Consider the following 21,722-nt stretch of genomic DNA (forward strand, 5'->3'; position numbering starts at 1 on the left):
GATTCAGAACGACTCTGACATTGTTGTTGCTCGAGCTAACAGGAGCTAACTGGCTCATTCGGGTCGCAGCTGTCATGAAAGTGAAATTATGGAATGAAATATGTCATTATGTCAGTGGACATTATGAAATAATAGCAGAGTTTTTCAAATTAAATGAAAATCATACCCAATATAATTATAAAAATGACAAATAATGACAATGTGAGATTAATTGAAGAGGTTTTTAAAACTCACCTCAATATGATTTATATTTCATTTTACACAACGTATTTATATGATTATTTATTCATTTTCATAACTTTGTTCTGTTGTTATTGTTATGTCAAAGACACTCAGACAGGAAAAAAAGCACATACACCAGTCATGTTTAACATAATTTATATTTATTTTCTTTTGAACAAAATGTTAATAAATGTATTTGTTTTACGTCCAAAAAAGGTCATGACTCGTGGGACGCATTTTATAAATAATTTCATCCAAGTCTTTTGTAGAAAAAAAAGAAAGTAAATTAGCAAACTAAAGCATCTCTAGTATGACAATATGACAACTTTATCATAATTTTTTCTCTATATTTGAACCCTTCTCAATTCAAGCTTCATCTTTTTTTTTTTTTTTTTTGTGGATTTTTTCTCAAGACCTCTTCATCTCGTCTCTTTTTAACATCCAACTTAGTCCTACTCATCAACTGACACCACTGCTTTAGACAACAGAAAAATGCGGCAAAATTCTCAAAAAACAGACAAAAACCAAGGAGGCGAACAGAAAACACAGTGAGATTGCAACAGTGGGAGGGGCGGGGGAGGAGGAGGGTGGGGGAGGGGCGGCCATTTGGGGATCCCACATCCTCAGGACATATTTACAACAGAAAGGACAAGGGGGTGGGGGGATGGTGGTGGTGTTAGGGTGGGGTTCATCTGCATAGATCCACAGGACTCAGATCGTGAACAGCTAGAGATCGAGGGGACGAAGCACAAAGTGTGGGCCTGTTACATCCGCTGCTGTCTTCAAGGGAAACGTAGTTCTCGTCGTCACAGTTTGGCGAAGGGAAACAAAAACCGACGGAACGACGCGTCGCGGGAGAGAACCGAGCGAAACCAGAGGGAGTGAAAGTGGGTGGGCGGGGCTAAAGTGGACGAAAAACCCAGAGGTCGAGACTCCGATTTCTGCGATGTCACAGCCGAAACTCCAGTCTGTCCTCGGCGTTTTATTTTTGGTTTATCACTAGTCGCTAATCTTTTTGCTCAGTGTGTCGTCGCTAAGAAGTCGTGCAAAATAAAATAAAAAATACGAAATGAAAAAGATCGGATGGATCAGCCCTTGAAAACTCCTCACGCTCCTCGCATGCTGACACTAACACAGCCCTTTGCTAGCCTGTGAGAGATAGCGGTTGATCAGCTCGTCTAAGGGTATTTAAGAGTCGACGGACCGACTGATTGATTGATTGATTGATTGACTGATTCACCACCAAACAGAAAAGTTTTCTATATTGCTCCGTTGCCGATATCAGCCTCACTCGGGGTACGCAGCGGAGAGGCACTCGAAGATCCGGGCCCCGCCGATCAAACCGGGCGCTCGAGTGTTTTTCCCTGCCGATGTTCTAGAAAATAAGCGCTTTAAATCTGGAGACACACGGTTCTTCTCCTCGACGTCTCTGACATCACAAGTCGGGAAAGAACGTGGCTGGAGTTGGGAGTTTACGCATTCGAGTAAGCCACGCCCCCCCCTCTCTCGTGATCCAATCACAATCCGCAGCATTTTGGGTTCAAGCCCCTCGGTTTAGGCGACCAGACTGAAAGGAAAGACGTTGGAACCGGCGTACGCCCGCTTGACGAGCGAGGCCCCTGGTGTTTTGGCATCATGCGACTGTTCCCTAGGGGTCCCTGGGTTTTTACCCCGTCGCTCCCAACTTGCTCAATGGCCCAGCAAGTTAGAAGAGAACGCGCCTCAGAGCACTTAAGGTCCTAGAACGTGTCGGCGTGCGGAGAAAAAAGGTCTAAGTGGGACAAAACACAAGCTGAACATCAGAATATAGAAGAATCACGTACATTTTGTTTGTTTTCAGAGACCCCCCCCCCCACATGAGTGACGGATGAGACGCCCCCCCCCCTCCCCTCCCATGGGCAACATCACATACAAGGTAGTGGAACACGTGTCAAAAACATTCTGGCCCCTGAAAGGAATGCAGCAAAAGATCTAAAAGGTGATGATCGAGCACTTCATCGATGTCCGTTTTCCCCACATTCTTCCAGCCACACACACCGAAAACGCCAGGACAGGAAGGGGAGGAGGAAGGGGGAGGAAGGGGAGGGACGATATGCTAGAAAACATTTGGATGGAATAGAAACAATGAGCAGGTTTCAAGTGGCAAGAGGTCAGTTCTTTTAGGGGGGTGGTCCTCAAACATCTCGGTCCGGTCGATGTCCAATCCCAGCGCCCTCGGCTCCAGTTTAAACCCCGCCCACACCCTGTGGTCGCCTCGCCAGATGTGTCCCTGGCAGCCAACGCCACGGTTAAAGCCACATTATCGGCTCCCCCCCCCTCCGAAGGCTCACTCCTCCTTCGGAGCGCTCTCCTCTGGCGAGAAAATGGCCGCCACGCCCACCAACGTGGAATTGTGGGAGGCGGATATGATGATGACAGTGTGTAGGAGGACGAGGGCCAGCAGGCAGATCTTCAGCCGCCCGCTGCAGAGTCGCGGGGTGGCGGCGGAGGTGACCGAGGCCCCCTCGGGCTGGCAGGAAGAGGCAGTCCTTTTTAGTGTCCCGCCTGAGGGGTTGTCCATTTTGGAGTCCCATCGGACGTCGCAGCACTCCGCCTCGCCGTCTGATAGATGGTCCGCCAGGAGCCCTGAGGAGGAGACGACACAGGAGAAAAATGCTGACTTCCTGCACTTTCTTGGGGATAAATAACCACGGCGATTCGGCGTGTTGACGGGACGGCTGACCCCAGGGGAAATCATTTCTGAATGAACTGAAACGCAAAGAGTTTGAAGCCGACACTTATTTTTTTTTTACCTCAAAACCACTATTTCAAGTGATGAACTGACCAATCAGCATCCTGTGGGGATCTCTGCTGGTGGCTAGGGGGCGTGGCTTAGGTCAAAGGTCAAATCTTTTGGTTAAAGTTTGTCAAACTGCGAAATGAAATAGATATTTGGCTCTCTTTTCATCGTTCTTAATATGAACTGTAGGAAAATGATAAAAGGTGGGTTGGATTTGAGACTTCCTGTTTCTGTTTTCAAAATAAAACCTGACCCATCAGTTGCTTTTACTGTGAAACCTTTGCAGGAAAACACATACATGAATCAATAGAGCGCAAGCTTTTAATTGCAGATTATTATTAATAAAGGCTTTTTCTATCTGAAATCAATATACATGTTTAGAATTAAATTAAATTAATCTTTCTGGCCTTTTTGAAAGATTAAATAATAAATATTCCAGCTAGAGTGTTTGATATAAACAGACAAATTAAAGGTGAACAAAAGGCATGCAGATAAATGATTTGCTAAAGTACAACTTTTTATGACCTATTTAACTCTTTCGAAACTTATTTGAGAAAGTGCATTAACGTTTAATCTCCAATATCTATTTTTCTCTATTATTCATCTCGCCCGGGGCGACTAAAAGTTATCTACTGCTCTCCTTTCTCCATCCAGCAAAATGAAACAAATACATCACCCCTCCCCTCTCTTCTGCCCGCTAATCATTTGTCAGCTCATAAAACATTGTTGACCTGGCATCATTTCCAGCTCGAGCCTCCACCTGTGCAGAGGCCTCCTCCTGAAAAACTGCAAACAGCTCAGATTCCTGATAACGTGGTTGTCACACAGACGGGCCTCAGTGGATACTACTGTATAAACACTGTAAATATAGAGACAATTGCTGTTAAAATGTCCTTGTCTGAGCTCTGCTGTGCTCAAACTCGCCACTAGATGTCATCAGAAAGCCTTGAGAAACACCTCTCACCTGTTTTGCTGGAAGTAACAACCACTGAATTCTCATCCTTTTGGAGAATATACTGACATAAATGAACGTGGGGAGGATGGCGAGCGGGTACCGACCTGTGCAGATGAAGCTGGGGCTGCCGCCGTGGATCAGGTCGTCGTTGTCGGGCAGGATGAACGGACAGCTCTGCTGGACCTCCAGGCAGTACTGGTGGCACGGGACCTTCCTCTGACAGGACAGCTGGGTGGTAGGGAAATACTGAGCGCACAGCCAGGGCTTGTAGGCCGTCTGAGGAGGAAGAAGAAGACAGACGTGAATAGATGCTGGTTGATCCCCTGGAGGGAGCCCCCCCCCACCGCTTAATAGAGGATTTGGACACGGTGCTGAAAAGTCATTCCACATATACAGATAAAAACTTTTTCTTTCCCAAAAATGGACACCCAGCATTTCATGCATGAACGAAAGCTGGGGAGATAGTAGCCAAGGCAAGTCAGCTGGCGTAGCCTCTGGGATATTGAATCAATGTTCCTGCAGAAAGTAAAGTACGGCAAATACAGTGTCATCGTGTGTTTATTGATGGGATGTGGATTATGAGACGCAGCAGGTAGGTGTTGAACTTTTTGGAATAATCTATCTATCTATCTATCTATCTATCTATCCATCCATCCTCTGAGTCGTCTCCGCTGTAGTTTACCGGGAGGCCAAACACAAAGACGTATATGTGCATAAGGAGACAGATGGTGACATGTAATAGCCAAACCCTCAGGCTTAGTCAAACAAAATGAACCAAGGACAAACCACGCTTCTTTCTCATTTTCAGCTATTTGGTCCCATGCTTTTTCACCAGGATTAACACAGGAGAAGGGAAATTAAAAGCAGGAAGCACAGACAGTCCATGGTCCAGCCTCTGTTTGTTTCCAAAGCCCCTCCTGCTGCCAAAATCTCCACCAACCTGGTGGGATGAAAGGCTGTCCGACAAACAGCCGCCATGTGAGTCTACAGTGACTTGTAATAGGGAAGTCCGAGTCTAAATAAATGGCAACCACACACAAAAAACACCAATTTATGTGCTACATCCATTTAAGTTCACCTTCGAGGACAATACTTTTAAATAGTAAAATAACCACAGTTATATATATATATATATATATATATATATATATATATATATATATATATATATATATATCTACAGTGTGTTGTTGTTTTAAATGATATACACATGTCATAAACATACATCTTTAATAAGCATCTGCTTCAGTTTTGATAATACTTTTGATAGTACTGTTCAACGTTCCTAACTCAATTGCAGTACATAACAATAAACACAAATAAGAACAATAATACAGGCTACTAATAACAAGCAGCTCTGTGAACAACCAAGCTAGCATTCTGATGTTTAACATGTTCGCTACATTAGCTTAGCCTGTTAGCAAGTACAGATGGGGCTGTTAGATAACAAATGTGGCTAATTAATGCGAAGCGCTTTCGCTAATTAGCAACAACCTTCACTGCTAGCATGGCTACAAAGGCACCAACTAATCAATTCATTTATCCCTCATTTAACACTATATCATTATCTATTTTGACGTTTTGCTGTGTCACATGTTCTGTCTGGCGCTAGCAGGCTAAAGGAGGAGGTTTGCAGGGTTTGCGCCCACTTAAGCGAGTGAACACATGTCGTTCTGGGTAAACAACCGCATCATGAGCAACCCACACACAGGTTGCTCGTCTCTGTCAACGGCAAACTACCTTGACAACCTGACACATTCAAGCAAGAGGGCCACAATGGCCGTTTCGGAGTCATGAATTCAAGACAAAACAGACCGGTTGCGGCAATCAGGTCAATATAGATAAACAAAGTGAGCGAATCATTTAGAATGTCTTCATTTTTTGTTAAAGAGGACCTTTTTAATGCCCATTTTCTGGTTCATACTTGTATTTCAGGTTGCTTCTAGAACATGTTTGCATGCTTTAATGCTCAAAAAACACTTTGTTTTCCGAAACCCTCCATTTGACCTCCAGATCCGACCTCCCAAAAGATGGCATCACCACTTTATGGGCTGGATGGAGCAGATGGTGGTGGTAGATCAATCATTTGACTACAAATTAGGGATGTCAACGGTGAGCTGCTCAGAGAGGAAGCACCGCGACCACGTCAATGAAACAATGACAATAAAACATTAACACTGGATGGATATAGTGCTTCAAAAGGCTGCGGCAAAGCAAGCATCCCTACTACAAACTATAAGCTTTTTAAGGCAACAAAAGATGGAAACACTGAGTCGCCATCTTTCTGCATTTTTTTTACACTATACAGATGACCTCTGGTGGTGACTGCTGGTCACTACAGCACATCACACCTCGTTTTTTTGTGGTCGATATGAGAAAACCTTATGGAAATCTTGCTTTTGCTAACATTTAGCACGTGCCATGGTCGCCTCCAGAAGCACAATCACAAGTGCAAAACCCCAAGGAGAGAGATGTCACAGCAGAGAACACAAGGCACACAGTTAATTATGCCCTTGTGTTATTTAACCTCAGAGGAACATCTATGGCTGGGAGGTGGGTCTGTTAACTGTCACTGTGGGTTTTGGGTGTTTGGTTAAATTACATCCTGGACCTCCACAAGACTTTAAAAAAGGTAAATATGTCCCGCATACAACGTCTTCGAAAAATCACATTGGGGGGGTTGATTTGTGTCCTGCAGAGCACAATACAAAGATATAAAATGCTGCAGAGGCAATTATAATTATTATAATAATCTGATTATGCTGATGATAATAATGAGAACAGTGTGGACCTTATTGGCTTTGCAAAATCAAATAGGTTCCAGATATGTATGACTTTGTGTTGGTACAGTTGGAGAGTGGTATAAACAGGACTGCAGGGGATAAATCCTTTACAGCGTTAATGCACTCATCCTTCAACACCAAAAAAATAGAAAACACTGTGATTTCAGTGCCTTGATGGGAGATCTGTCTCCATTATAAGCCAGGTTATGCTCACAGTGAAGGGTAAAACTGGATATTCCGTCTTGGTAAAGATGTTCATTGAAACGGTTACTTGTATGTTCGAGGGTAATTTGGATAAATCACCTTCCGCCTCTGCCAGTGATCTCGCCGACTCTACGACTGAACGCGACACTGGCTCATGTCCAAGATGAAATCAGTCACATCATTGGATGTGTTTGGGCGTTCAGAGTTTGGTATTCGGTGGCGGTGTTAAATCCATGACTGGGGGATTTTTCGGCGCTGCGTCTTCCTGTCTGCACAAATGGGTGTTGTTTAATTCACAATGATTTTGCATAAATTCTTGCCAGCCGTGAGATAATCTGTCCAGGGATGCTGCGGTTGTCAAAAGAGAACCAAAACAATACGATCGCAGTCTGACAGGAAATCTGGGTCCTCTTGAAGATTTATGCTGGCAGTTGCCAAGGTAACAGCTTTTTCTGCTTTTCATTAGAGCTCAATGGGTACTGCCCCACTCTCGGCTGGTTTTTCCGTTTGTGCGCACATGTAGAAGTGCACAACCAGGTGTGTGTGTGTGTGTAAATGTGTGCGTGTGTTCAGTGTGAAAAGGGAAGCGTATGAGAGCAAATTGAGTTAGTCAGGAAGCAGGCCTGGAGTCTGATTTGATCAGTCTAATGTGTGATCAGTGTGAATGGGAACCTGGCACTCAAAGAGCCTCTGTCGCCATGCAGCTTAGTCTGCTTCAAACAATGTACTGAAGCCCAGAGACACTGACAGGAAAGACACCAAGCTGGCGACCATTTCCACCTTTATGCCTGCTGCCGATTCCATCCCCAGTCTGGCCATTTGTTCACACAGCCCCCCTCTAGTTGTTACATCAGCCAAAGCTTCGAATCGAAAATGAAATCAAGGCCATCCGGACTATCTGGATATTTACATTTACGCAGTGATGTAAAATACGGCAGTGAGACATTTTTACGCCGGTGCTCGCATGCAAATCTTTTGAAGCCTAAAAATAACATTCAGAAATTAAGATTCAAACGCTGATGCTTTGGCAGATAAGTGTCAGCAGCGCTGGCAACAGAATTTCACCACAGTGATGATTATTATTATATAAGAAGCAGACTGTAGAGCAAGTCATGGATTGCTTCTTATTTTCTGTAGTCCTCTCACCAGCCAGAACATACTGTTTCATAACCTCAGATAAATGTCTGTTGGTTTGCAGTATAAACTGCTTTTTTTTCTCTTTTGTTCATTAACTTCAAACCTCCAGAATCCTCCTAAACTAGTGAAAATGCATAATACATATATAATACATACCAAAATTCTCCTCACATTTTGTGTAAGGAAATAAGAATTGCATTATACTACTGCAGCTATTGGATAAATAAGGGATAGATAACTTTTTTTTTGTATTCGGGGAAGCAACATCAAAGTTTCAAGCAGAAAAAGTGAAAGGAAGTTGGCCTAGCTTGAGCACTCAGTGGTAGCGAGTTAGCCTAGCCTGACTGGAAGCCGCTAGTACCACAACATGGACATGGAAGCTAGTTAACCTAGCCTGACTGGAAGCCGCTAGTACCACAACATGGACATGGAAGCTAGTTAGCCTCGCTGGAAGCTGCTAGTACTACAACATAGACATGGAAGCTAGTTAGCCTAGCCTGAGTGGAAGCTGCTAGTACCACAACATGGACATGGAAGCTAGTTAACCTAGCCTGAGTGGAAGCTGCTAGTACCACAACATGGACATGGAAGCTAGTTAGCCTAGCCTGAGTGGAAGCTGCTAGTACCACAACATGGTCTTGGAAGCTAGTTAACCTAGCCCAAGTGGAAGCTGCTAGTACCACAACATGGACATGGAAGCTAGTTAACCTAGCCTGAGTGGTAGCTGCTAGTACCACAACATGGACATGGAAGCTAGTTAACCTAGCCTGAGTGGAAGCTGCTAGTACCACAACATAAACATGGAAGCTAGTTAGCCTAGCCTGAGTGGAAGCTGCTAGTACCACAACATGGACATGGAAGCTAGTTAACCTAGCCTGGGTGGAAGCTGCAAGTACCACAACATGGACATGGAACCTAGTTAGCCTAGCCCGGGTGGAAGCTGCAAGTACCACAACATAAACATGGAAGCTAGTTAGCCTAGGTCGACTGGAAACTGCTTGTAACATTGTGAGAGGAAGCAAATTAGCTTAGCTTGGTAACATATTACTGAATCCCACACAGTACTTTATTTCATGTCATCTAAACACCTGCTGAGTCATTGGCAACACATTATAGAAGCTATAATGTCGTTGCTTAGCGTTAGCTGTTGTGGAAGCTGCTAGAACACTTGGAAAGGGAAGCTAGTCATCCCTGCTTGAATGAATGGAAAAGGATGTGGAGAATAACAGCGCTAAATTGGTGCTATATATAAATAAATATGCAACAGCAGGAGATGTCACGTTTATGATGGAGAGATGATGCTTGTTTAATACTACAAAGCATTCTCTCTGCTGGGCTGAAGAAATAAAACCACACGTGTGATAAAAGCAAGTCAGTCGTGGTCATCCCTGCGGCTCGCGGGCAGCGGCCGCCTCAGGCTGACAGCTCCTGTAAATCTGACATGCAGAGCGTCTCTTCCCTCCATTCGGCATCGCCGTGGAGCGGGGCTTCCCCTCGCCATTCCCATTCACACGCCTGTCATCTGACAGCAGCGAGGACTGCGGGGGAGCTCGTCTGCAGACGAGAGGAACCACTGAGCAGCCGAGGAACGGCAGCGTTTGCTCAATACTCGGCGAATTTGCCACCACCGTGAGGAAAAATGGCAAGCGAAAATGTCTCCTAAGGCAGAGGCTGCAGCATCACATAATAAACCACAAATATATCCACTTTCAGATATATTTTGCAATCATTTGAACTAATAAGGGAAGTTTAGTTGGTGTTAAAAGGGGAAGGTTTCCTGAAAATTGAATTAAAGGTGTAATTTCTCCTTGAGGTGACCAGACTGAATATTTAGAACAAATGCTTGAAAAATAACCAAGGCTAGATAAATGGCAATTTGGAAACAACATGGGCTAAAGCAAATGGAAATCATAACTAAGATATGTGTTTGTATGGATTTGAACGTCCATAATGCATACACATTTCCTTTAATACATTATGTGACTGCTTCTGCATTTTTTCTATCACTTTCTTGTTTTATTAAAGTGATTTCATATTAGTATTATTTGAAAATACAGTTAAAACCTTCAACTGAATTTTTTTTTGCTATTTTTACCCATTTGTGTCAGTCTGTAGCCCAGATTCAAGCTAGTGGTTTCCATCCGTTACCAGCTTTTGTGCTAAGCTACGCTAACCTCTTCTCGCTTCCTGTTTAGTGAATGCTTGTCAACAAAGGGAAAAACTGCATTTCCAATGTCAAACTCCCAATCTTTTTTGCTACAGCCCTCTGGTTTCTCTTTGTTGTGTTTTACTTTGAAAGTCCTCTCCTCGCGCGCCTCGTCTCGCTTTACTTCCTGCCTGCGAGAGCTTCACCTGTTGCTGTCCAGCCGTCACCTGTCCCTCGTTATCTCCGCCCTATCCTCTTTTGTCCGCTCCTCTTCGAGTTCTCGCTTCTCATCCTCCAGCTGTACCTGCCTGCCTTGTGGGAACCTGGAAGACATTTTGTTTGATTAAAAGTGCCTCCGTCGAAGCTGCCGCTGTCTGACTCGACATGTGGGTCCTCCCTGGTTGTGCTGCTTCCATCGGGCGTGCAATTCATCAATTTTATAGCCTTGTTTGTCTGGGTTTTTGCTCCTCTGGCCTTTAAAGGTCTGTAAGAAACGGAATTATTTGATTAAAATGTGTTTATTAATGCCATTAAAGCTGGGGGGGCGGAAACACTGGAGCAACCAGCAACAGCACGCTGGATTTGAAACGCATCCCAGTGTCGCCAGCTGGATTTTAGGGAAAGGAGCTTGCAGCACTAGCTCCAAAAAAGTCTCTAAATCTAGCTTTTCCATAATGCTAGTTTATGCCTCTCCTCGTTCACCCTCCGCTGTCACGGAGGATCATCCAATCCCTTAAATGCACCTCAAGGAGGCTTCTGGAGCAGCTGAGAGCGAGGAAACCCCCGGCATAAATGAGGCGTTACACACAGCTGGAATCATCTCAAATCATCAGGCTCCCCTCCAAATTTCTACAAATAGAACACAAAAAAAAAAGGTTGCTAGAATAAATCACCTACACTCGCTTTAAGCCATAATGGCGTCTAACGCATGTAGAGTGATGCAGAGCCAAAAAGGAAGGTCGTAAAACCCACAAAATCAGCCGGTAGCGGGCCGTTCCCGAGCCGGACTTCCTGAACCAAGCAGCAGGTTAACTGCCGTCCCCGGGGAAGAACTTTAACTCAACACCGTTAAGTATCAACACTCGCTTTCTTCCCAGCAGGACACACACACACACACACACACACACACACACACACACACACGGACTGGCTATTAAAACAGCTATAAAAAGCACATGAGTCAGCTGCAGAGTGAGAGTTAGAAGCTGAATGACACAGATCACGCAAACAGGAAGTGGCTCTCACACTACCTGGGCCCTATTTTTATATTATTATATGCAAAAAAAAAAAAAGCAGGAGCTTAAATCTCACTTTAATTTGTGCATAAGGCTGTAAATAAATGTTCCTAACGTTCAGAAAGCAGAACAATGTTTAAAAAGGTGGAAACAGTAAACGGGGGTCTTGGTTAGCGATCCGTTCCCGGCGCTAATGACAGGCCTGGGGAGCTCTAACACTATGTTTCAGCTTCTTTAATTGCTGCTTGTGGCCACAGTGGTTGCTCTTCCGCAGACATTGGCAGGGACATCCCCCCCCCCCAAACACACCGTATTTGTGTTTGAAATTCTCAAATACTGTGACTCTAAACTGATCCTTAAAAATCAGGCGAGCTCCAGATCGACACGTCCTTAGCTTGTGACGTTGGCTAGCGATCCGTCAATCGTATCGACAGGCCTCCGGAGGCTTCCAGAAACCCTGAACCCTTTAGCTGGAAATGCCCTGTCGAGCGCACGGCATTGTGGGACGGTTTCCACCAATCAGGAACGAGAAGACAAGGATGGCGTACATTTCCCAGAGCCGTGTTTCACAGATCAGTTCTGAGAAAACATGGTCATGAATGTGTATGGCAGGATTTGTTTTCAGCCTGATCGGTTGGATTACAAAGCCGCCGAGGTAAAAATCCCCCTCCGCCGCGGAAAACAACGTTAATTTGGACCGCTAGCAGGTTTGTTTCCCAGGTTTGGTTTCACGTCGGGTAGATTAAGCGGGCCGCCGTGGCGGCGGGATCCCTGTTGGCGCGGTTCCAGCACCGGCGCTCTCGTCTCCGAGGGTTTAAAGAATTCATTTGCAGCTGGATGCTGGCTGCTGGATAGGTCAGGGTGGCTCTACTTTCTCTGTCTGACTGCGGGAGGCTTGACCTAAGCCCGGAACATATTGACTGAAGTGGCTCCAGGATAATCACAGCCAGATAAACGCTCAGTGTGGGGGGGGTTGACACACAGGTACCACAACAGACCGGACTAAGATCAGATATACTGTTACCGGCAGCCATTCGCCTTTAACTCAACCCTCATTGTGTTTATATGTATGTGTGTTTACATAATTCAATCTATAATAGTGGATCATGACGATAAGAACTGTACTTACTATAAAATGTCCATATTCCATATTATTTATAGACAAAACCTGAGTTTTTTTTAAGTGTTCTTAAGATGACAGACATATCTGGAGACATACTCATGACGTCAATCAGGATCTGCTGTTTTTTGGAATAAAACATGCATGCTATGCAGAGCGCCGGTGTATTATTATGCATCACAAATGTTAATAAAAAGCTTTCCAGGGATGCAGCATTAATACACAAGCACAAAATGAGTTAAAGTGCCAAGAGGCCTCCCATTCCGCCCACAAGCTCCTGCGATGATACGCCCCCCCCAATCCTGATGCCGTCGCCATCACAGCCTTGTGACTTTTAGGGCTTTTTTTTCCGGAGCGTCCATTAGGTTTTAAAGAGGCTCCCTCCCTATTAAGCGTCACCTGTTATGGCCGAGATGAACGCCGCTGAAGCAGCTCTCCACTCCACTCACGATCAGGTGTGAGGATGTGGAGGAGAGGGGTCTCGCCGGAGCGGCATCAGGACTGTGGGTGTACCGGATCATCGTTTGACATCCGTTAAACGGAGCGGCTCACTCAGATGGAGCGCTCTGCCATCCACCGCCCCGACCTCTGACCTTAAACGGTGGATTAAAGCAGTCACCGGCGTCACATATCCACTTGTCGGAGAAACCAGAGACTGTCTGTGGTCCAAACAGTGCTGCTGTTTTTACATCTACGCCTGCAGAAAATAGTCCCCAACAGATTTACTATTTCCTCCTGCTTGAGCAATTTGCATTTGCTAAAATTGACAAGTCTTTTTTTATGTTTTAAATGAAACTAAATATCTGAGAGGAATATGTGTCCATGTAGGAAACAAAGGGCTGAGAGCCGAGCGCCGCAGACACATTAGGGAGGGCATTAAGTACTGAGAGATCCACGACCACACATTTGTTGACAACATGGCCTCACACTAGAATTTAGCTCAAATATTGGTCTGCTGCTCTAGATTTATACATATCACGTACATTGAATAGTAGAAATATTCAAATCGGCATCATAAGGTGCAGGAAACAGGAAGCAGGGAGCCGGTTAATTGGAAGTAATGGGCTGCTCACGTAAACAAACCGATTCAAAGTCTCTGCCAACAAGCTAACAACTAGCTGGCGACAAATGGCCAGATAACCGGACGGTAGCGGTGACATTTAAACAAAACGGCATCAAACTTTGCATGCGAGCCCTCGCCGCCGAGCTGACCAATAACAGAACCGCCCCGACAGCGCTGACCTTTCAGGGAAGTCCGACCTGGAGGAAGCGATGGTGGCTTATTAGACTTGTTGCCACATTCACATTTATTTATCCTCCTCTCTAGAGCCTAAACGAAGGACGGCATGGTTTGTCGGCGCAATTGCAACATATTGTCTACTTTTTTTCCTCTTACTTCCTGTTCTAATTTTCAACACACGTGCAGCGACAATTCATTTAACAGGACGACCATCATCCTCAATCATCCTAATGGGCCACACGGAGCTTATCAGACTGCAACCTTCTACCTAGTCCAGTGTAAACATGCAGACCCGGTTGGAAAAGGCCTTTTCTTTTAAAAACGGTGCACGTGAAAGAGAGAGGCGCCTCGCTGGGGAATAAGGGGAAGTCGGATAATCCCATTAGTGCCAAGTGGTGGCGGTGGCGGTCGGGAGGGGGGGATTTAGATGTGATCACGGGATATCTGAGTTGCCTAGTCATCAGTTTTCCAAACCTCCACCCAGCACCTAAAATACAGCTCACATCGCCTGGGATATGAATTCAGACTTCTATCCCTGTAAAATATAATCCATATGCAGACAATATGACTGTTAGACTAATTGATGTCATGCCCATAAATGAATGAAGGTATTAGTCCGACCCTTAGGTGTTTTAACAAGCAAACAAACAAACCGAGCTGCATTGTGGGACATGTAGTTTCGGCCTCTGCTGCGTCGATTTGGGCTAACGTGAAGTTAGCCCCTTTTAAAATGTGCCGTCATCCATCTGGATGCTGGTGTGACGACGTTGAAGGCACGTCACCTGATTAGCACTGAACACAAAGTACAGCTGAGGCTGATGGGAACACCATTAGATTGATCAATGGATTCATTCCCATACGCAGAGACAACGTAGCTATAATTACAATCTGGGCCTTGATTGACAGCGTTACTGTATGTCACCTATAATGGAAACGCCGCAGAGGTTAAATGAGGGCTTTTAACTGGGTAACCCAGTTTAACCCCTTTCCCCCGCCCAGTGCGGCTTCCCTCCCACCCCCCCCTGCCCTGCTGTTATGTCATGTGACTTGCTCTCCGTACACAACATGGAAGCGCTGCCGTGCACTGCAGCAGCTAGCCGCCCCTCTCCCCCTGCCTGCCTCATCAGCATGCCGCTCAGGGATCCACCCATTCATAAAAATAAATAATAAAGAAAAAGGCCCGTCGTGGAGTGGGCCAAGCATCTCAAAGGGACAAAACCCTCCCCAAGGTCAGCGTTCACATCCCGCCGCAGGGAAGACACAATGGCGTGAGCGCCTCCGCGGCCCAATGTGGACAAGCGATGGTCACTCACCGAGCATCATATACCATCATGCTTTGCACTAAAAGGAGTGACGGACGGACGAGCGGAGAGAGACGGTTCTATGAACATTATATATTTAATTTGAGTAGAGCATCATAACACAGACGGTCGCAAAGTACTTTTATTTATATATTAATTTGGTAAAATACTGTTAACCTTGAATTTGACAACGGCACCGTTTACTGCTCCTTTCAGTCTTTCCCTTCACAATAAAAGCCTGAGACATAAACACAGCATCACTGTTTAAAAGAGGAACTTAAATTCACTTCACAGTATTTAGAGAAGAGGCAGCTCAACAAAATAGACACAAATCCTCTATGTAGTCCTATATATAGTCCTCTTGTAGACCTTTATGTAGTCCTCTGTGTAGTCCCCTACATGGTCCTATATATAGTCCTCTTGTAGTCCTTTATATAGTCCTCTGTGTAGTCCCCTATGTAGTCCTATATATAGTCCTCTTGTAGTCCTCTGTGTAGTCCCCTACGTAGTCCTATAGTCCTCTTGTAGTCCTTTATATAGTCCTCTTGTAGTCATATAGTCCTCTTGTAGTCCTCTGTGTAGTCCCCTACGTAGTCCTTTATATAGTCCTCTGTGTAGTCCCCTACGTAGTCCTATATGTAGTCCTCTTGTAGTCCTTTATATAGTCCTCTTGTAGTCCTATATATAGTCCTCTTGTAGTCCTCTGTGTAGTCCCCTACGTAGTCCTATATATAGCCCTCTTGTAGTCCTTTATATAGTCCTCTTGTAGTCCTTTATATAGTCCTCTTGTAGTCATATAGTCCTCTTGTAGTCCTATGTGTAGTCCCCTACGTAGTCCTTTATATAGTCCTCTGTGTAGTCCCCGACGTAGTCCTATATGTAGTCCTCTTGTAGTCCTTTATATAGTCCTCTTGTAGTCCTATATATAGTCCTCTTGTAGTCCTCTGTGTAGTCCCCTACGTAGTCCTATATATAGCCCTCTTGTAGTCCTTTATATAGTCCTCTTGTAGTCCTTTATATAGTCCTCTTGTAGTCCTTTATATAGTCCTCTTGTAGTCCTCTGTGTAGTCCCCTACATAGTCCTATATGTAGTCCTCTTGTAGTCCTTTATATAGTCCTCTTGTAGTCCTATATATAGTCCTCTTGTAGTCCTTTATATAGTCCTCTTGTAGTCCTTTATATAGTCCTCTTGTAGTCCTCTGTGTAGTCCCCTACATAGTCCTATATATAGTCCTCTTGTAGTCCTTTATATAGTCCTCTGTGTAGTCCCCTACGTAGTCCTATATATAGTCCTCTTGTAGTCCTTCATATAGTCCTCTGTGTAGTCCTCTATATAGTCCTCTGTGTAGTCCCCTACGTAGTCCTATATATAGTCCTCTTGTAGTCCTTTATATAGTCCTCTGTGTAGTCCCCTACGTAGTCCTATATATAGTCCTCTTGTAGTCCTTCATATAGTCCTCTTGTAGTCCTCTGTGTAGTCCCCTACATAGTCCTATATGTAGTCCTCTTGTAGTCCTTTATATAGTCCTCTTGTAGTCCTATATATAGTCCTCTTGTAGTCCTTTATATAGTCCTCTTGTAGTCCTTTATATAGTCCTCTTGTAGTCCTCTGTGTAGTCCCCTACATAGTCCTATATATAGTCCTCTTGTAGTCCTTTATATAGTCCTCTGTGTAGTCCCCTACGTAGTCCTATATATAGTCCTCTTGTAGTCCTTCATATAGTCCTCTGTGTAGTCCTCTATATAGTCCTCTGTGTAGTCCCCTACGTAGTCCTATATATAGTCCTCTTGTAGTCCTTTATATAGTCCTCTGTGTAGTCCCCTACGTAGTCCTATATATAGTCCTTTATTTAGTCCTCTTTAAAATCCTCTGTGTAGTCCTCTATGTAGTCCTCTATATAATCCTATATTGAGATATAGGTTGCTGTGTAGACATTAGATGACCGATATTATGACAGATGTTGACTATATGATGGCGCTAGAGGAGGTTAAAGGTCAGGGGGATCACCCAAGTCCTTACAACTCCTCCTGAGAGGGGAAACCATTCAAACCCTAAAACATGCGGTCCAAGGCCTTTTTACACATTGCGGCGAGATTCCTGTTGAAAGGACAGATTTGTTTCTCCCCAAATATGGAGTTTAAGCAATTTCCCAAACCCGACGAGGACAACACATTGCTCCGCGAGGCTCCATCTGTGTGTTGGGTTTAGTTTCCTCCCCAACTGGGAGCTGATATCCTTGTTGTCACACATCATTTACTGCTGAACGGCATAACCGTCCATATTGTAGATAGGGAGATAACAGACGATGAGAGGGCAACTTTAACACTGTAAATATCAAACACACACTTTGGGCCAATCAAACCGGTTCAGAGAGCAACATGATGTCTTCACGGCTCTATTTCGGTCGGAGGGAGCAGCCCACTATCAAATGAAGGACGAGGGACACGGAGGGCTCGGCGCAAATCAATAGGGATCAACCTCTTGGTATTTCTGCCACCCGTCCCTCCGGCTCAAAAAGGGCTCAGATCAATGCTGATGTGTGCGGTCGACAAGGATCTGAAGACGGAGGTCGCTGTCCTCCTTTCCACTCGCACACGAGTCAGATTAGACGTCCACTCGGACCTGGAGGGGCCGGGGGGAGGAGACGGTTTGTCAGCGAAGAGGGAGGAGTTATCGTAGCTGCCCGTTAGTCACTGCTGTCAAAACGATTGGCGTGTGACAAATTGGAGATATTTATTTTTGGTATTTTTTGTCTGTCATGCTGTGATCGTGCAAGCTGGGAAACTGGGATGTTTTCCCAAAAATGAAGAGCCCTGAAACTCAGCATTTCTGGTGGGAAACCCCAGACATTTTCTGTGTTTACTCCCACAAACAGGGCACTGTGAAGTGTGAAAACAACTTCCAGAGTTCCTGATTATTAGGAATGTATCAGTTTCAGTTCACAATCAGGACAAGGGGGGCCTGGTTTTTAATGTTCTGTCATGATGAGCGGTGGGTTTCCACTGTCGGGTGATGGAGAATCCCACCGTGAGGAAAAGCACACCGGCCGTGTCCACTGTGTGATGTTTCACCTCAGGCCAGAGGCATCAAAGCACCACCTGTGGACCCCGGGAGTCACTCCTGCGCAAACAAACAAACCTCTCCGTGTCAAAAACCATCGCCGGGGTATGTCACAGATCTTCCCACCCCGCTTGAATACATGCTACCTTCGATCTTCTCCACACAGACACACAGGTCTAGGCTTCTCCAAGCCGGGTAGCCATTAACCCGACGAGAGCACGACATCACCACTTGACATTACCGCTCCGTGTGTGTGCGCGCCGCGCAAACCTATAATCAAGAAGGTGATGGAGAGGGGTCATTGTTAAAGAAATTAGCAGCCCGGCTAAATGACTGTTTTCTCTCCAAGTGCCAAGAGGTGAGCTCCCAGAGCGGGTAAACAACGGGCCGGAGAGTGGCAGCGGATAAAACATGAAATCGTTCAGCGGAGGGAAAAAGAAAGAATGTCACACAAGGAGGCTTCATAGGGCTCCTATAAGGCTAGCTAGTGTCGATGGTGTTTTGAGCTACTGTAGATGAAGCTTCTGGCAATGATGATCCACGAGAAATATCAGAACTCGGGCTACGAACTGAACATTATTTTTACAGTCTATGTCATGATTATTTTCTCCCTTAGTCATTTAGTCGCTGATCCAAAGGTCAAAAAACGTCCCAAAAGTCAGAATCCTAACGACTGAAACGATTAATCGATTATTAGGATCGTTGCCGGTTATTTCTCTGTAAATCGACTGATCAGAGTCAGCGTGCCTTTAAACTGGTCCCATATAAAACTGGAAACGCTGATTTCATGTTTGAGGATGCTTAAAGGAAAGTGGAACCAAAGCGGCGTTGCCTTTGCCAGGATGAAACCACCCAACAGCGAAGAGAACATAAAAGGAAGTGAGGGATTGGTCATTAGAGGGGGGTTTTCCTCCTCTAAATGTAAGCTAGCCTTGCAGTGGAGGCCCAGCTCACATGCATGACCGTGTGCGCATGCGCGGGGTTTGTATAAGCGGGCAGATGGCCTTGTTAGATTCGCGTCCTGACGCCTATGCGTGTGTCTCTGCCGCCGGTTGGCTGAATGGAAGCCATCTGGGATTGGCCAGGGCTTCTGTGAATGGAGCCGGGGAGCGCCATTCAGCACCGCGGACAGCTCCGCGCTCTCCCCGCGGTGCTGGATGCAGCTTCTGCCCGGCTCGGCGTGCTCGCAGCGTGGCCGCACGCATCCCGTGTTTCCCGGACACCCACCACGAGCCACTCTGCCCCCCCTCCCCCCCGTTATGAGCTGGTAAACAGTGCGCGGCAATCAAACAGCGAAGCCCGGGCCTTAGCCACCGCACGAGGCCTGCGCGCGAGCCCCGTTAATGAGCAAACACAAGTCGAAGCAAAGACAGCCCTTCCGCCACATTAAGCAGGGAAACCACCTCTTGACTTTAATGAAACGCTCTCGATGTGGAGTGGGCGGCCATGATGAACACCTGGCGGACTGCGACAGCACACACAGGACACACACGGGCTCCCAGAGTTGTTTGCATACGCCAACAGCCTCCTTTCCTGCTCATTAGACGGGTATACGCGCGGGGCTGTAAAAGCTCGAGCCACGGCGCAGTCCTAACAACCTTTATCTGGGTTATCGATGGCTGATCAGGCGGATTGGGGAGCGGAAGCGGTCCTCAATGTCAAAGAAGGGAGCGTGGAGGAGGAAAAAAAACACACACACTAGCAAGGGCCTCCATCTGCACATTAGCATGGGGCCTATACACAATGAGGAGATGAATGAACATGAGGCCCGGAGCCGGGAGTCTCCTTGAATCTGTCATCCGTCTCCATGGCGACAGGAGGAGGAGGACCAAAAACTGGCATCTATCCGGGCCCAAATCAACAGATGGCCGCCACATCAACCCACCCTCCCCCCCTCCCCTCCATACACCCCCCCGCCGCCCCCTTCCCTTCTGCAGCCTACCTTGCACTGCTCCATGCACGTCCTCACTGAATATGCCCCCGGCTCATATTTCTGAGTCAGGAGCTCAAAGTCCTCGTATTTCTCCTGGGCGTGCTGGTCGTAGCGCTGGTACGCCTGGACGCACAGGCTGCATCTGGTCGTGTCGCCATCGCCGAGCACGTCGAGGCTGCAGTTCAAATTGTCCGGACTCGTCGACCCGTAGAACAAATCCAGCAGAGAGTAGGAGTTACAAAAGGAGAGGTACAAATCGCTCATATTTACAGCCCGCGTCCCCTCTTTGTCGGAAAGGCCCCCGCACAAATCGTCGGCGTCTGCGAAAGTAAAGCAGTCTTTAGATAAACTATCCTGGTGGCAAGTTTCAAGACGCCACACATGTTTGGTAGAGTTTCTTATAAAAATAGCATCTGGGGTTCCTCTGAGGCTGCTGTGTGCTGAGTGGGTCTGGGGGGAGAGGAGGTGGGAGGACGCGAACTTGACCCGGGTCCGGGCCAATTTGGCCTCGGCGCAGAACCACAGGTGATCAGAGAGGAGGATGGTTAAGAACAAGAGGGATGCCAAGGACAGTCGCCATCTCTGCGCCCTCTCTGAGTCGGTGAATGGCTTTTGGTTGTCGCGGGGGGGCTCTAGCCAGATTTGGAAGCCGTCGTCATCTTCTTGCTGCCAACACGTCCCAGCACCCCTGGTCATATTTTGGGAACCGGACGACTCCACCGTGGGGGCTCCTCTGCCGCAACAGTCATTGACGTGGGGTCCGCTTCGCGTTTTCTTCCCCTCAAATGTCAGGCGGTGGGTTGTCCCGGCGATCAGCGGTAATTCCCATTAAAATGAGCGTGGGCCGGATGGGAAATTAGACGCTGGCGACCACGGGCCGCATCCTCCATGGCTGACCGGTGAAGCCGCTGTCCTCCCGCCCGCCCCGAGCTCCGCGCCGCGCCGCTCCGCTCCTCTGCGTAGCCCCGACTCCGTTTTTAGAAACACTCACCGACGCGTTTACGTTTTCCCCGGCCTCGGTCGTACAGGGACAAGGGCGCTATCCTCTTCCAACATGGCGAAGCTGTCTGCCTTTGTGTCGGCGGAAGGCCTTCAGCCTGTAACGGACCTCTTTTCTTGTTCAAGCCCTCGCCGTCTTCATCCCGCTGCCGTTGTCAAGTTGCCGCCATGTTCGCCAAGAGACGGTGTGTGTTTGCAGGCAGCTGCGTGAAGTCAGCGGAAACAACGGGCGGTGTTTCCGGTCGCGGCATTCAAAATAAAGGTCACAGGCTGACTTGTGTTATTTAGGACTACCACAGCGAGGCCTGTGAACATGGTTGTTTCATGTGTCCTGTTACCGATGGTTCAAACTCAAATAACGGTATTGTATTTCACATGGTGATAGAAACGTTTCTTCTTTGCAGAAACACAAACAATTCCATAAAAATAAAATATAATAGAGCAAGCTGTATTTAAAAAAAGGGAGTTCAAGGAAAACATAAACATTTTATGTAACAGAGAATAGTTTGATTGTGATTGTAAAGCGTTTTAAACAAAAGTCGGCTTGCTAATAGCCATATTTACAAATGTACACTGTTTAACCCAATAACCCAATTGAAAATAACAA

The 21,722-nt window shown here is 46.3% G+C and overlaps 1 protein-coding gene across 1 annotated transcript; it reads right to left on the minus strand.

The window, feature by feature from the left end:
* Nucleotides 1–364: 364 nt before the first annotated feature.
* nalf1a (NALCN channel auxiliary factor 1a) lies at nucleotides 365–21,290 on the minus strand. Its single transcript, XM_084004777.1, has 3 exons — nucleotides 20,126–21,290; nucleotides 4,061–4,232; nucleotides 365–2,847 (listed from the first exon to the last, which is right to left on the minus strand). Exons 1-3 carry the CDS (start codon nucleotides 20,810–20,812, stop codon nucleotides 2,549–2,551), a joined length of 1,158 nt encoding a protein of 385 aa, XP_083860903.1. The 5' UTR covers nucleotides 20,813–21,290; the 3' UTR covers nucleotides 365–2,548.
* Nucleotides 21,291–21,722: the final 432 nt, after the last annotated feature.

The sequence above is a fragment of the Eutrigla gurnardus genome (assembly GCF_963514095.1).
Source record: "Eutrigla gurnardus genome assembly, chromosome: 24".
Lineage (NCBI taxonomy): Eukaryota > Metazoa > Chordata > Actinopteri > Perciformes > Triglidae > Eutrigla > Eutrigla gurnardus.

Coding starts and splice junctions, on each gene's coding strand:
- nalf1a (XM_084004777.1), bottom strand. CDS start 20,812: ATGACCAGGGGTGCTGGGACGTGTTGGCAGCAAGAAGATGACGACGGC. Junction 4,233..20,125: donor CGTGCATGGAGCAGTGCAAG/GTAGGCTGCAGA, acceptor CTTCCTCCTCAG/ACGGCCTACAAGCCCTGGCT. Junction 2,848..4,060: donor CCCCAGCTTCATCTGCACAG/GTCGGTACCCGC, acceptor TCTCCTCCTCAG/GGCTCCTGGCGGACCATCTA.